The following is a 16965-nucleotide window of genomic DNA, read 5'->3' as shown; positions in this document are numbered from 1 at the left end:
CCCGAAGCAGGGCCTCTGAAGATGAATGCAGTGATCCGCTGTCTTCATAAGGTAGTAGAATAGTAAAGAGTCCAGTAGCACCTTTAAGGCTAACCAACTTTATTGTAGCATAAGCTTTCGAGAGCCACAGCCATCTTCTTCAGATGTATGACGTCTGATGAAGAGAGCTGTGGTTCTTGAAAGCTTATGCGACAATAAAGTGGGTTCGTCTTAAAGGGGCTACTGGACTCTACTGTTTTGTAACTACAGACTAACACGACTAACTCCTTTGGATCTGTAAGGTAGTAGGCAATCCTTTGGATATGTTGGTCCCAAACCATATAGGGCTTTAAAGGTCAGCTCCAGCACTTTAAATTATGCCTGCAAACAAAAAGGGAGCCAACGTAGATGAGTCAAAACTGGAGTGATATCTTCCCCATCTATCTTTTGCTGCAACTTTATTCATTACAGCTACCCTGACCCCATGATTAGTCTAACCCCTATGCCTTATCTTTATAATCTGGCAAATCATGAACACAGGAGAAACTTCATGTTAATGCAATGGGACGTTTTGCTCTCTGCTATACTTGAAGGTAGATACAAATGAATGCTACTAGAAGAATATTTGTGTCCCTGTGGTGATGAGAAAATAGAATCTTTAGAACATGTCATCTTTGACTGTAAGATATACATGCAGCTACAAGAAGATTACATAAGGCCAGGGCTTTTTTTCAGCGGGAACGCGGTGGAACGGAGTTCCGGCACCTCTTGAAAATGGTCACATGGCTGGTGGCCCCGCCCCCTGATCTCCAGACAGAGGGGAGTTTAGATTGCACAGAGGGTCACCAGCCATGTGACCGTTTTTGCCGAGGGCAATTTAAACTTTTAAAAACTCTTCCTTTGTTCCAGCTGACCCAAAGTGACGTCATTGTGCAGTCCTGAGTTCCACCACTGAGTTCCACCACCTCTTTCCCCAGAAAGAAACCCTGCTTAAGGCCTATACTATATGCCCATCCAGGAAGACATAGAGCTTCTCTCCTTTCAAAAATGCTCTTGTATAGATCCCAGGGCATAACATATATGGCTGCCACATTTGGCTGGTTGGCAATGAAGAACAGGAGATTGTTCATTACTAACTAAGGATAGTCTTGTATATGGTTTTATGATACCTGGTTTTCTGATATACTAAATTCTAAATTTTAAACTTTTGAATGTAATGTAAGACAATGTAATTTATTACTATATTGATGTACCTTTTACATTGTATGCTCTATTTTTATTCTTGTAATATCCTTGCTGGTCTAGGACCGTAATAAATTTGATTTGATTTCATTACAGCGGAAGTGTTTGGAAACATTCTGCACCAGACGCAAGAGTCGCACTACACACAGCACATTGCAGTAATCTCATCTAGATGTGACTAGGGCACGTACCACAGCAGCCAGACCTTTCCTAGCCAGGACAGGCCAGAGCTTGCTAACCAGTTGAAGCTGGTAAAAGGCATTGCTGGCCACAGCTCTGCCTGCTTATCCAGCAGTAAGTCTGTTTCAAAAACAAAAGGGTTGCACCCCAGCCTGTTGAGTAAATGGGAACTTCAGCTGCAGTGAATAAAGTTGCCGCAGAAGACAGATGTTCATAATAACATTTCCTGTTGGAAAATCATTTCACTGAGGGCCCAGTTACACCACAGTAACCTTATGCAGAACTACGATCTGATTTCCTGATGTTTACATTTTCACTTGGAATGTTGTTGTTTGGCCTGAAGTGCTACACTTGTGTGACCTGTGCCACTTCTCATTGCAGGTTGGAGGCTTCACATGACAGAATGCCCCTTCTCTCAGAAGTTCCCTCCCCATCAAATGCTAGATGTCAGGGAGAAGGGTTCTAATCTAATTTCCCCCCTGACATACTAGTTTTTTGTGTTTGGGGATTTCTTTTGCATGATTAAGTATTCAGTCCTAGAATGCTCTCCGTTCGGTCTGAATGATAAAGGCCAGGCACAGTTTTACTACCTCTCAGGTAAACAGTACTGCTGATTGTTTCTTTTTGTTTCTCAGGTGAGAAAAAAATCCTGCATAGCCTGGGCCCAAATTAAAGGTATGCAATTTATTGAAAAAGCGACAATTGCTAGCTGTGCTCTACTATAAAAACGATAGACCATGTGGTTTTTAATTAACGTTTGTGTTGCATTGTAAAAGAAGCAGAGCTGGAAATGTAATGACTTGGAGGTGGGGGGCGGAATTGGGAGGAACCACATTAATATTTGTGATGATAATATAAGATGTGTTTGACTGGATTACAAAATCAGCAGGGTAAGGCGAGTCACCCCCCATGGTACATGTGTTATAAATGCAACTCATAGTCACACATACCATGGGGGGACTCACCTTACAAACTGCCCCAGGCAGAAGCCCCTTTTCTCTTCTTGCAGCACTTGGATCCACACCAAGTGATGGAGCAGTTTGTGAGGTGAGTCCACTGAGGGTACGTGCAATTGCAAGTTGGGGTGGGGCTTGTGTCACATCCAGGGGTCATTTTGTAGAAAAAGAGCTGGAGGAACTCATTAGCATAACTCATTAGCATAACTCATTAGCCTATGCCACGCCTCTTGCCATCACCGGAAATGTCATTAGTATAACTGATTTGCATATGCCACACACCCCTGACATCACCTATTCCGGCTGTTTTGGACCCAATCCTGGCCATTCAGGACCGAAATTGGGCCCAAAATGGCAAAAAGAGGCTGAAAAGGGGCCCAAAATAGTCAGGATCAGGCTGTTGACGAGCGGGAGAGTGATCCACCACCTGTCAGAGGCCTCATCCGGGCCATTTTGGCCCCAATCCAGGCTGAAACGGGCCCAAAATAGCCAAAAATCAGGTGGCTGGGGCCACCTGACATGTGACCTCTTTGGGGAACTGTCGGAACTGCATTCCTGTGCGTTCCCCCTCGAAATGAACCCTGGTCACATCTATTGTAGAGTTAAGCTCTACAAGAAAAGTTAAGCTCTCTTAAGAAAAGACTTTCTATTATTACAAAATGCTCATGCCTGCCCAGTGGGGCTTACGTTTTTCCTATCTACAGCAACCTCCCACCCAATGCCTTATCACAAACTGCTTTTAAAACTCCCCTCCTTTTCAGCAGTTTTCCATGAATCAAAGGTAATTCCTGATTAAGAAACACAAACCCTTAAGCTTCCTAGGTATGAAAATAGTTGTGTGGCTTTTCAGTTGTATGGAAAGACAACCTTGATGTTATAGACCAGAGTTTCTTAGGACCTAACTACACAATACACGTTTCCTGGGTGTATCCCTGGGTCAGATTAATTTTTTATTTACTTTATATATGCCCCGCTTTTCTCTCTAATGGGGACCAAAAGAGGTGTACATCATTCTGTCCTCCATTTTATCCTCACAACAACCCTGTGAAGTGCAAGTAAATTAGGCTGAGTGTGTGCGACTGGCCCAAGCAACCTTCCATGGCAGATTGGGAATTCAAATCTAGAGCTCCCAGATCCTAGTCTGAAACTCTGAACCACTAGGTCTCTTGACATAGTGGTTAAGAATTTCTTGACAAGCATAGGTCTGTATTCAACTACATTTAAAAAATCATAAATGCCCTTAAGTTTTCTTAAGAGGGGGTGGCAATTTTTGCTAAGTCCACCTTCTAGTTGTAACCCATTGAGACTCCCTCCCCACTAAAATTTTTCCCCTGAAGGTCAATCGGCCTTTAGTACCAACATAATGGGGGATCTGCAGTGGGAGGGGGAATTAGTAAAAACCATTGGGGTTCCGCAAAGACTTGCAGGGGGTCACCTCATGTTCCCCCTCTTGCACCACATCCTCTTTCCCTTCACTGCCCCCTACAGCCGCTCCCCCTTTCCTGCTTCCATTTCTCCTTCCCACCGGCCTTCGTCTGTCCCCCTGTTTTCACCTTTCTCCCATCCACCTCAGGAGCCTCTCCCCTATAGCCCAGTTGCATGGTGCTGGCTGAGCCAGGCCCGGTTGCATGTCAGGGAACCTGCAAGGACTTGCTGGGGTACTTCACTCTCCCCTGTATACCTTTCCCCACACTGTTTCCTCTCTCCCTCCTCCTGGCAGCTCCCATATGCTCACTTTTCCCTATGTCCTTCTCTCCTTCTAACCCACTTCCCTTTTTTCTGTCCCCCATTGTCATCTATATTCATTAATTTACTTCATTTATATACTACCTTTCTCTACAGTGGAGACTCAAAGCAGCTTACATTATTCTCCTCGCCTTCATATTATCCTCACAAGAACTCTGAGAGGACAGTTAGGCTTAATGTCACAAACAGCCTAACCTTTGTGACTGGATCAGAGTTCTCCAATGAGCTTCGACAGAAGAGTGGTGGTTCGAACCTGGGTCTCCATATGCTACTCTGAAACTCGAACCACTACACTACATTGGTTTTAGGGGGGCTGCTATTGAGTGAGTGAGTCATGCAAGTTATATGGTATCAAGTCATGTGGTGGTTGTTTCTACGCCTGGTCCCGCTGAGTCCTCCCTCAAAGGCTAAAAGAGCCCTGGAAAGGGCCTGCCCCCTCCCCCTGCCTTTTCCTGATGAAAACTAAGCCTGGAATACTGACCTAACTGTTATTTGGTTGCCTAGCAACAGCCGCTGAGGGCATCTTGTTAAAGAGCTCCTTTAATCATTTAGGTTTTTTTACAACCCCAGTGGTTTTTTTTTTTTTTAATTTGGATTTTTCTGCAAATCTGGGGCATTTTTCAAGTGTGTAGGAAGATCTGTCTTGTCTGCTCATGGCTCCAGTCTCCAGATGTAAGCATCCACAGACCATGGCCAAGCTACTATTAGCGCACGCGTGCGCGCGTGCGCACGCGCACACACACACATACACACACACGAAAATTTAAGTGCCTTTAAATTTTCTTAATGTGGGTGGATTCAGGCCATGATCAGGGAATTCTGTCCTCCTCAGACAAACATGAGCCCAATTTATATTGGAAGCATCAAAAAGATGCTTCCCCCTTTCACCATTTCCTCTACTTGAAATTGCCCCAGGGAACTGGTATTTGTACATGTTACATTTCCCCAGTGGAGCAAATAGTGGCTGTTTCAGCGCTTGAAAAGGTACCGGAGGTGGAGAGCAAGAACACCTAATCCCATAAGTGTAGTTTGGCCACCAGGCACTTTGCTTCCAGATAACCTCGGAACACTATGCAAAAAACACACTGATTGATTGCTGGTTGTTCCCCCACTTTTTCCTGGAAATACAGGACCGAAATAGTTTTGGGCAAGTATGATGCTTGTAATTTAGCATTTGCCCCGTTAATATGGCATGCAGGCATTGCTTCCTGGCAAAACAAACCCTTCCTAGAGGCAGATGCAGTGGAAAGAACAGTATGCCATGTCTGCTTGCCCTGCATCTTGCAGTTCTGCTTTTGGGGCATGCAAGGAAAACTGAATTTTCAGGCGTCTTTTCTCTTTATCAGCTTTCATCCTCTGTTACTGCAAATAGGCACCGTTAGCAGGCTCGACTTCACTTACAAACCCGGGGGCACAGTGCCAATTTTAAAACTCTGGTTTTCATGCAGATGGTTATTTTTAAAAAATAAATTGAACCATCTTTTGCTTCAAGAGAGATTTGCATGTATTTGTCCAGAAGTATATTGTAATTTTGTCCTGATTAGCCATTTGTTCAGATTTCAGTCTCTGTGTTTTATTACTAGTTTGTTTCTCTAATCTGCATTATGGAGTTAGGCAATACCAGCTGTCCAGCTCATCCAGATCTCTGTTGCAAGGCAGGACTATTTGCTTACTAATGTATTCCCCTTGACCCCTGCCAGCCCATTGGACCACTCGCCATCCACGAACAAATAGTCTGGAGAGAGTGCTAGGACTATTTTCTAGAGCAAACCTAGTATAGAGCTTGTTACTCTTGGATTAAAATGTAGAATTCACTTCCAGAAGATGTAGTGCTGGCCGCAGGTATAGACAGTTTTAAAAGGGGATTAGGCAGATTCATAGAGAATAGTCTTTCATTGGCTACTAGCCATGGTGACTAAAGGGAACCTATACACTTCTGAATACCAGCGCCAGGAGGCAACATCTGAGGAAGGCCTCAGGATAACTAGTTGGCCACTGTGTCAGTAAGAATGCTAGATTAGTTGGAACCCCTGGTCTGATCCAGCCAAGCTCTTCTTACATTGAGGTCACCTCTTCCTCATTCAAGTCCCCCCGACCATGGAGAGTTTTCAGGTTCTTCAGCTGGTTGAATATTTTACAGAGTGAGGTGAGTTAATTGCAACTCTCCTTGCACTTAAGGACATATCTACTCATTAAAGCAGCAAACATATTTCCTAAGTGCACGTATATTCGTTATTTGTAATAATGGAGTATATTGGGTTTGCCTATATTTCTCCAACAGGGCAATTAGCAACCTTGTGGGGCCATTTCAGGTGGGGGAAGCAGCAGCCCCCTCTTCCTGTGCACGGATCCAAAGTGGGCTCATGCATGCTTGGGAATTAACTTCCCAGCAGGGAACTTGCAACGCACACATGAAGCTGCTTTATACTGAACCAGACTCTTGGTCCATCCAGTCCAGTATTGTCTACTCAAACTGGCAGCTGCTCTCCCGGGTCTCAGGCAGAGGTCTTTCACATTGCTTACTGCTTGGTGGAGATGCATGCCACACAGATGTTCTGCCACTGAGCCATAGCCCCTTGTCTGATTGTACACACCCAGGGAAAATTAACGTGGCATTGTGCCCCCAGGAGTTGCTTTTTAGGGTCATGCAAGGCTGTAGCAGGAGGCGGCGGCGGTGGCGGCAGCTCCGGCCGATTGTTAATATAATTTCTTCATTGGGTCACTGGCTGTTCGTTGCCCGATCAGTTCCATTGCTGTCTGATGAAGCGGTAAATCCGCATTTTGAGTTTTGCCACAGTATTTTAATTTCACTTGTCTCCAGACAATGAATCACAAGACTGAGTAGAATCATTTGGAAACTGTCCACTTGAGTTATTCAAGTTTTTTTTTTCTCTCAGATGTATCATCCGTGCCACAGCATATGACTGTTATTTTATTCGGGTCAGTTGCCGCTCTCTGCTCCATCTTGTTACTATCGCTCTTCACAGCACGGTAGGTAATGCTCAGCGTTAATTCCAGAGATTTTCATCTTTCTGCTAGAGTTGGGTTTTTACAAAAGACTGAACAATACGGTATATTTGGGGAAAGGCAGCTGTAGAAATCAGAGGGCAGGCACAGCGAGTGCTTCACCTACAGCTTGAGCCCAGCTTGCAGTTTCGGTTGCAGATTGGTATACCATCAAGTTAAATGTCGGCTCAGTGAAAAGCATGGCCGTTTCCACGTGGCTCCCCGCTGCTCGTAACAACCCGGAATATCGCGAAAAAAACGCAGAAGATCGCGTTTTCTCCCGCGAGATTTGTGCAACGTCAGAAAACACGATCTTCCGCGTTTTTTGTGCGATCTTCCGGGTTGTTACGAGCAGCGGGGAGCCGTGTGGAAACGGCCCATGTCTGGTCCAACCCTTGTCAAGCACGATAACTCTCTTTTTTTGAAAATTAAAATAGTAAAGGTACATTAAATGTCATCCTTCATCTTAGTAAAAATCACCGTAAACATTTTATAAAGTGATGCTGGCAATTGGCCATGTGGAGGTGAGGAGATGTGTTGGTGAAGTTATTGATGCTGTCCAGTAGGCACCCATCACCGGGGATTCAAGTTGACCATGCTGAAAATCTCTGGAACAATTGTTTTCAGAGCTTGCTTCATGACAGAACAATAGCAGCAACACTCCCCCCAAATTACGTGTTTTTTCACCTTTACTGAAACTGTTGTTTGAGAAGTGTGGAAGAAAAAAAAGAGTCTTTTAGTTTCATGGACGGGCATGTTTAAAATCTGTCTGAAAGCTTAAATATGTCTTTACATAACTCTGTTAGTACATGCACAAGTATGTAAAATCCCCTACCCATGGCCGTTTCCACACGGCTCACCTTTCCTCGGAATGACCCAGAACATCGCACAAAAACTGCGGAAGATCACGTTTTCTTGCGCGAGATTTGCGCGACATCGCGCAAATCTCGGGCGAGAAAACGTGATCTTCCATGTTTTTTGCGCGATGTTCCGGGTCGTTCCAAGGGAAGGTAAGCCATGTGGAAATGGCTCCTGTTACAAATTTATGTTTCCAACAAAGAAATATGAAAATAGCGGCTCCTTCCATTCTCTTCTGTGCATCTTATTTGAGAGGCAAATGTATTCACTGTGCTTAAGAATTACAGACAGCTTATCAATTTAAGCTGGTCATTTGGTATTTGAAATAGCACAGTGTGAGACAGAGCTGGGAAGAAAGAGGATTCTTTGTTATTTTTGAAAAATATTTTAATTAGAGTCTCATGATCCAGATTCGGAAGCGGAATTCCCGAAAGTGGCTTTGTGCTTTTAAGGTTAATTGGCCAGAAAAGCAACACCAGTTTCCTCCTAGTCAGACACAAAATAAATGTCACACGATTTAAAACCTCTGTGGGTTTTTGCTCGGATTAATACATTTTTAAGGATTGTGTTTGTTTTTCTTTTAAAACAGAAGTTGTTTAGTTAACAATATCCCTGACAAATTCCAGAAGGATAACCAAGTCAGTCTATTGCATCCACAACAATGAAGAGCTTTGTGGTTTCTTAAAGACTAATCCATTTATTGAGGCATATACTGTTATTTCCTTGAAAGCTTCTTAGCAGAAAGATTGGATAAACATTTCCTAAATAAATTAAATTTGGAAGGCCAAAGCCCATTTTATGATACATACTTGATTTCCAGTGAAGTTGCTTCTAATCCACCAAAGCTTATGCCAGACTTTAAAGGAGGGCTCAACAAATCCAAGACACTCTGGAAATCACAGGTGCCAGGGTGCCATGGTGCCTAGAAATTTCATTGTGGTGCCCAGTGTTTCTGCTAGCCATTTATTGCAGGTGCCTCTTGGTGAATCTCAGAAGTACAAAGCTCATTTAGATGAGTAACAGTGGTTAGCTTTTTGTTGTAATGACAACCAAGTTTACTCCCTATTTATTTATATACTACAACACTTTTATAATAGCTTTTTAAAAAGGCAAGGGTAGTCTTGTTAGGAAGAGTTAGGATTAGGTTTTGTGGTACCAATAATTGGGAAGTATACCCATTAAAATATAAAACACTGAAGGCTGAAAAATAAGGCTGGCTCCTAAATTTTTGGGGTGGATTCTAAAAGGGATGAAAAGTTGTCACGGCTTGCTTTGAGGTACCATAAGACTCTTTGATGAATGAACTTAACTGTGGTTCAAGACAGAATGAGATTTTATGTGGTACAGAAGATGAGGGAGTGATGCCTTGAGTATGAAGGGAGTATTTGGGGACCAATAGAGGGAGAGGGAAAACTTTGCACCTTTGATTTCCCTGCCTGAATCCTGTTAGCAATAAACTCTCTACTTTTAAATGGACAGTATGCCAAGGAGTTCTGGTTCCGGTTAGTTGGTTGGCCCCAAATATATACTGTAAACGTGCTATCATATTTTTATCGTGTCTTTCCTCCAAGAAACGTGCGTGTCTTCTCTTCTGTTTTATCTTTGCGACAACCCTATAGTGCATATTAGGCAAATTGATAGTGAGAGCAATTCTAAGCGGTTCTACTCAGAAGTAATTCCCCATTTAGTGGGGCTTACTCCCAAGAAAGTGTTCTTAGGATTGCAGCCAGTGACTATCACAAGGTCACCCTGTACACATCAAGGCTAAGCAGGGTTTGAGTCTTGGTCTCTGTAACCCATACACCATGTTGGCTCTCCTAAAAGGTGCCCTGGATGCGCCAGGTTCTTCTTTCTCTCGAGAACTTCATTTTAATTTGCACGATCTTTCAGCAGAATGAAAACATCCAAATCACACATTAGAAAATGTGGAAACACTGAATGACTCAGTCCCTGTGTTCATTCTCTGCTCCGTTCGTGGGCATTCTTGCCGGCAAGGGTGCCAAAACTCAGATCTAGGGTGCCACTACGGGACATTGTGATTTTGTGGGGTTTGTTTCTGGTCTGCTGAGGTGGAGAGCAGGAACAACACAGTTCAGGAGTAGGAGGCAGCTCTTGATTCTGTCCCTGAGCTGGAACTTTCTCCCATGGAAGCATGCCACAGCCTCACACTGCCTGTGCCACTGGGGACTTCCATGCCACAGATTGGCCATCCACAATCCATTGAATCTAGTAAGATCTATTAGTATAATAATAATAACAACAACAACATTCGATTTATATGTCGCCCTTCAGGACAACTTAACAGCCACTCAGAGTGGTTTACAAAGTGTTATTATTATCTTCATGACAACCACTCTATGAGGTGGGTGGGGCTGAGAGAGCTCTGAGAGAGCTGTGACTAGCCCAAGGTCACCCAGCTGGCTTCAAGTGGAGGAGTGGGGAATCAAACCCAGTTCTCCAGATTAGAGTCCTGCTGCTCTTACCCACTACACCAAACTAGTTCTCAACTACACCAAACTGGTTCTCAGTGGGTCTCAAGCTTTTTGAAATGGGACCCACTTCAAAACCTACTTCTCTTTGTGGCCCCCACTTGCCCAGTAACTTCATGCTACATTACCTTTTCCTAACATAAAATGGAGAAATAGTTAACAATGTACCTGTTTATATATTTTTTTCATGTCTAGTGTTTACGTAGAGTTGCTGAGCAGCAGGCTGTATTTCTGGCCCATTGTTCACAGTATGGAGAAGCAAATGCCAATTTGCTATCAACCTGCTTGAAGTCCTCCCAGTTCACTCTCTTCCTTCTCTCCCATTCTGTGCTTGTGACCCACCTGCAGTTGTGAGAGCATTCCGACCCATTTTTGGGTCCCAACCCACAGTTTAAGGACCATCGTAACAATTAAGGGATATACATGCATGCCCCTCACTCAGTGTTTATCACTTGATGACTTATAACTTAAGCCTCATCAAAACACACAGAAAAAAATGATAGAATTCTTAACTGTGCTACTTGGGACTGTGGTAAAGAATATCATTTTTGAATGCATCCCCATGTCAAAAATTCCCTCCAAAAAGGTACAACAGGGGGACAGGTTCTGGCCTGGCCCTCTCCCTGCTGTACTGTTTTCTGTTCCTACTTCCTTCTTGCAGGGAGCTTTCGTACTTAGGGGAGCACTCAAAAATGTAGTTCACCCACCTGCAGCCTAAAGCAATATCTTCTGCTATGCCTATTCAGGACCATCTCATTCTTTTGCTTGTATGTATACTCCAAGTCTCTCTACACAATACTTTTGACACATGTTCTTCATGTATCGGGAGACGCAATGTTAGCCAGGAAGCATAGTTTTAAATCACAGAGTCGGTGTAGATGGCTCCAGAAGGAACGGATTCTCTCACAGCCCTCTGCCACCTCTGGAGTCTCCCCTTCTGGAACTTTTGCCCTGCCAAGGCTCGGTTACTTCAGAGTTTTAAGCAGCAAGGGGTAAAAGCTCCGGTAGGGGAGACAGTCCAGCATACCAGAAGTGGCAGAGGGTTGTGAGAAAATCCATCCCCTCCAGAGTGATCTCTGCCGGCTCTGTCTTTCAAAACTATGCTTCCCGGCTAAGATTGTGTCTCCTGACACTTGACGGATAAGCGCCCCAGCATCTCATGTAGAGAGAGAGACACACACAATGTATCTGCTGTTTAGAATTATGACACAGTTTTGTAAGTTTATAGATCTATGCTGAATCCTTGAGAATCCACTGTTTTTTTTCTTTTTTCCATGGGATGATATTTAAATAGAATTTGTGCTTTTCTCATTTAATTCTGACCTTAGCAAGATCAGTGAGTGCTTGTATTGTTTGTGTGAACCACTTGCAAGGATTTTTTGCATGCAATGATATTTTCTTTGATGTGTTGCTTTTTCAAACCTGTCACTGAGCAAGAGCTCCTGACAGCAGTTCTCCGGTGGAGTTTATCCTGCTGCAGTCTCCTGAGCCTCCCAAAATGTTTGTCTAGGGAGACAAGGAGTGATTCCGCACACGTTGGATAATGCACTTCCAATCTTTATAGATCATTTGGAACGGATTTTTTTGTGTGCGGAACAAAAAATCCACCTCAAACGATTGATAAAGTGCATTGAAAGTGCATTATCCAACGTGTGCGGGATCAGCCAAGGTCAGTAGATCTTGAGGAACAGCACCGGGGGCAAAGTGGGGGTCTTCAGTGGAAGGAAGGAATCAGCAGAGATAACCACTACCCCTTTTCAGCGAACAAAAATACTGTTCTGTTGGAAGGACTGCAGAGTCGGATCCACCTCAGTGATAGCTTTCGGGGCAGGCCTTATCCTTCAGCTGTTAGAATATTTTAGCTGTAAGTGGATTTTTTTCCTCTCCTCTCTACCTTCTCCTAACCTGTTCTTTGCCTCTTCTGTATACAGTGTGGCGGTACACGCATCACAGGCTGCCCTGGCTAAAAGGACATTGTACGACGAGGTTCAACTTTTATCTACCACCAAGCAGACTAATACAATCCCTTCTCAAATGACTCAGACATTCTCGCGTGTTTGATGTGTACATCTGCCAGTCATTTGGGAGACAATGAAAGAAGACATGGGGGGAGGAAGCCTGAAACTGTACAGGCATCCAAGTATCCTGGGTGGGATACCGAGCAAGCAAATCCATCCATGGAATGTCCGCTTAGCACTGGATATGTTTTTAATTCCTCATTTCTTTTTCCTGCGTTCCTAAACTGCCCTGGGTGAACGTTCTGCACTTTTTTTTAACAGCCCATCTCAGAGACTGTTGCAGCGACTACAGTGTTTATTAGAGTGTGGCCTCTTTCCATCACAGCTTCCTCTCGGCTGTGCCCTTCTAAAGGAGCTTTCCAAACAACAAAGCCAGCTGTCAGGTGACAAGGAACTTCCTTTTTGATCATAGGAGGCGGTATCAGATAGCAGAGCGATGTGCTGAAGAAGCTTGGGCGAGCCTGCTATTCGGAACAAGCAGGCTCCGTTCTGCTTTTCTGCTGCTCCAAACGTCCCGTGTCTCGTTCCCCTGTGTTCTACGTTGCTGTTTCAGCACTATGTTCCTATGTTTCAGCCATAGGGATATTCAGACAGCCCCTCAACTGCTTTTGATGGGCACTGATGCCCTACTTGTACCCATCAATACCCCGTATTTTATTGCTCAGAAAGAACGTTGGCCCGAACCAGCACATGATCCCAATGCCAGAGTAAGCAAGGGGATGGATTACCCCTTGACCCTTGTGTTTCACTTCAGAACGCAGAGCAAAGTCATGACCTTGTAGCCCTCAGGCCAGTCAGCGTGAATAGCCTTCCTGGCTTACAGAGAATTATTTTACAGTAATGATACCTGAGCATTTATGTAGATGCCAAGAATGCAATCCAAGGAATACATTTTATTGGGGCCAACCCCATGATACATAAGGCAGTGCAACATCTGGCCTGATGAAGAGATCTGGGAAACTCAAAAGCTTCTACACCGTTGTGTGTTCAAGTTTATTTTTCTCCTGTTCTACAATCCCAGCCCAGTTGCATTTTGTCTTAATAGGAATCTTTTTAGAATAAATTCAGATGTTATCATATCTTGCAATCTGCTTTAATGATAGATGAATGTTATCATATTTTATACCAGGTTACTAACAGTGCAATCCTATGCAGTTACTCCAGGCTCAGCCCAATGAAATCAGTGGGCTGAGACTGGAGTAACTCTGTTTAGGATTGCACTGTAAGTGAAAGTTTTTCTTAATCTGCCTTCCATCTCAGTGGGAGAGGCAGACTACATATGAAAATAATGGGTCATTGGGTAAAAGATACTGCATGGATTATGTTCTTGGCTATATGGATTTTAGTTTTTGTGCCAACATGACTGTAAACAACTTGTCAATCAATCAATCAATCAATCAATCAATCAATCAATCAATCAATCAATCAATCAATCAATCACCTTTAATGGCATACAAAGATCTAAGAAACAACTTGTCTATTTATGTAGATGGCCTTTGGTAAGCTGCTTGGAGCTAACGGTCAGCAGAGTTTACACCATTCTAAGTTCATTGTAGCCAGTGAAGGGGTAACTCTGAGACGGCTCCGTGAGGCTGCATCTGACATTTTCTAGGCTATAAATTTACTGTTATACTGAAAGTGTCAGGAGGGCACTGCTTCAAAAGTAGCATGATGTTTTGCATCTTTGTCATCCAAATGGATTCTCCTCCACTGACTCAGTAAGTCCCTTGCTGTATTATTTGGATTTACACAGCACGATCCCTGTGCTGTATTATTTGGATTTACACAGCACGATCCCTGTGTAAAATTGCTGGTGCAATAACCCAAGAAATCCTCCATCTATAATTGCCTGGAGTTTTGCTGTACTTTTTTATTATTACTTGTCCCAGAAGGGTTATTTTTGGCATACTAAAATATAACCTTATTGTAAAAGCCAGACTGGAATTGAAAGTGACATGAGAGAAATCTTGTTCTTAGCTTCTGGCTATCAAAATGTCTTTTCCCAACATTCATTGAAGAAGGAACGTCTCTTATGGAGAACCTCAAGCGCATTCCTTTTGAAAATCTGCCCTTGATACAAAAGCCATGTCCTCGAGCCAGCTTCAAAACCAGAGCTGCTTGTTGAAGCTTTGCTTATCCAGAACAGAATATCCTGCCCCTTTTCCAGCAAGGTCATTCTCATTTTCAACATGATTTTTTTATCTTCTTTTCTTAAGATATTTGCAGATGCTAAGAAGGCTCCGTGGGCTTTCAGCTGTGCTTCAGAATGTGTGTTAATTTCTGCGTGGATCAGCTTAAGTGTTTGTTAACCACCTCTGTTGAAGATGGATTCCCTCAAACAAGTCCACTCACCGAAGTATGGCATTTTTCGCCTTCTCACAGTGAAGGTTCCATGGAAACCATGGGCTGATTCCGCACATGTTGGATAATGCACTTTCAATGCACTTTAGCAATCGTTTGGAAGTGGAATTTTTGTTTCATACACAAAAAATTCAGTTCCAGATAATGTCTAAAGAGGATTGGAAGTGCATTATCCAGCGAGTGTGGAATCAGCCCATGTCACATACTCTGACTTAGTACTCCGATTAATCACATCTTGAAAACTTGGGGTGGGATCCAGTGCAGCATTTGTGCTGGCACAAGCACCTCTACCCATGGAGCAGGAGTTTAACAGCTCCCTCCCCACAACATCCTGAAATGTTCTTCAAAATCCTGCTCTGAGTTAAGTGGACTACCAGGAGCAGGATTTTGGCTGTGGAGAGGGGTGCCTTGAAAGTCATGTGTCGTGGGTGGAAGTCCTTGCACCCATGGAAATGCTGCACTGGATCCGACCCGTTGGGTTTGGGTCAGCCAGAACTGAATCCAACCAAACCAAATTCACTGGATAGAAAGCTTGATTGAAACAGCAGGCTGAGAGGCAAATAGCATGGTTGTAGTTAGGCATGTTGTCAAATAGGCTAGGCATGGTGGAACTGGATCCTTCCAGAAAGTCAGAGGCAGAGCTCATAAAGCCCCAGCCCTGTTCTGATCGAATCTCCCAGTTACGTGCCTCCATTGGGCTGGCCTGGGCTGCTCTTCCTGACATGGCCACTTAAAAGACAGCACCCACTTGTGTCACTTCAAGGTCAGTAGGAGTGGCTTGCCTGTAGCTGTGGAGGTGCAAGGTGTAAGGCCCTAGGCCTTGGCTCTCATAAATACCCTAAGCCACATGTTAAGTTCTCCATAAAATTGTGGAGGGGTGGGGTATGAGGTGAAAAAGATTTTGAATGTCAGAATAGCAAAGATCAAGATTGGTAGCCTTGTTTGTCTGTAGCAGTAGAAAAGAGCAAGAGTCCTGTAGCACTTATAAGACTAACAAAATTTTTGGTAGGGTATGAGCTTTCATGAGCCACAGCTCACTTCTTCAGATACCTGAAGATATTCGAAGAAGGGAGCTGTGGCTCACGAAAACTCATACCCTACCACAAGTTTTGTTAGTCTTATAAGTGCTACTGGCCTCTTGCTCTTTTCTAAATAGCAAAAGTCAACATCTGATGTGAAAATTCATTCTTTGAATCCAACCTTAAATTCTCAATTTCAGATGTAGTGTTGATTCTCTGGTTTGGTGTGGGACAGGGGTGAAGTGGTTATGGAAGAGGTTATGGTCAAGTTCCAAAGTTAATTTCAATGTCTGTGTTTCAGTCTAGAAGCTTGGGGTGGGGCTACTTCCAGACAACTCAAAGCTACTTTAACAAGTACAAGAATGTTAAATTAAGGCACACAATGTCCTGCATTAGTTCAAAGTGCCTAGATCATTATTCAACATTTATGGCTCAAGAGCAGTGAAATCTGAAATCAAAACTCTCTTGTATTACAAGAAATTGCGTTGGAATTAGTTTTCGCTCCTTTTATTTTTTATTTGATTTATAAGCAATAAACAACACAAGTCACATACAAGTATTAATTTCATAAAAAATGAAGAATGCAGAAAGTGGTAATGGATTATGCTACCCGATTCCCCAAAGCGATACTCCTTCACACAGTGCAGACTGCTGGAATAGCTCCAGTACTTCACCCTGGTAGGTCTCCCAATAGATATCTTGACAGACCGAGGCACCCCTTTCTGAGCTACCCTCATGCGGCAAGTGTGTCAGTTGCTAGGAATCAAACAAACCTTTACATCGGCCTATTGTCCTCAGACTGACGGCTTGGTGGAGCGCTTCAACCAGACCCTGAAAGAGGCACTCCAGAAGCTAGCCCACGACCACCCCAACTGGTGGGATCTTTATATCAACCCCCTTCTCTTTGCATTGCGGGAAACCCCACATGCCTCCACAAGGTTTAGTCCATTTGAGCTGGTGTATGGACGGAACCCCCGTGGTCTGTTGGACCTCGTTAGCAATCAATTGGTGACTTGTTCAGAGGACCCCACAGTCCCCGTGGGGGAATACGTCCAGCAGCTCAGAGACCGCTTGGAGCGGACACATAAGGAAGCCCGCCAGAGGTTGAGGG

At 43.8% G+C, this 16965-nt stretch overlaps 1 protein-coding gene across 1 annotated transcript in view; it reads left to right on the top strand.

Annotated features, from left to right (window-relative positions):
• SUSD1 (sushi domain containing 1) overlaps positions 1-13552 on the top strand; it is a 74504-nt gene extending 60952 nt beyond the window's left edge. The window contains exons 15-17 of the mRNA XM_054986958.1: positions 2037-2076; positions 7001-7094; positions 12388-13552. Of these exons, the coding sequence (XP_054842933.1) occupies positions 2037-2076; positions 7001-7094; positions 12388-12517 (264 nt within the window). The 3' untranslated portion in view covers positions 12518-13552. The remainder of the gene's footprint in view (positions 1-2036; positions 2077-7000; positions 7095-12387) is intronic.
• Positions 13553-16965: the final 3413 nt, after the last annotated feature.

Source organism: Eublepharis macularius, chromosome 8 (assembly GCF_028583425.1).
Source record: "Eublepharis macularius isolate TG4126 chromosome 8, MPM_Emac_v1.0, whole genome shotgun sequence".
NCBI classification, from domain to species: domain Eukaryota; kingdom Metazoa; phylum Chordata; class Lepidosauria; order Squamata; family Eublepharidae; genus Eublepharis; species Eublepharis macularius.
The sequence above is the reverse complement of the archived record's forward strand: the minus strand, read 5'-3'. Positions and strand labels throughout refer to the sequence as shown.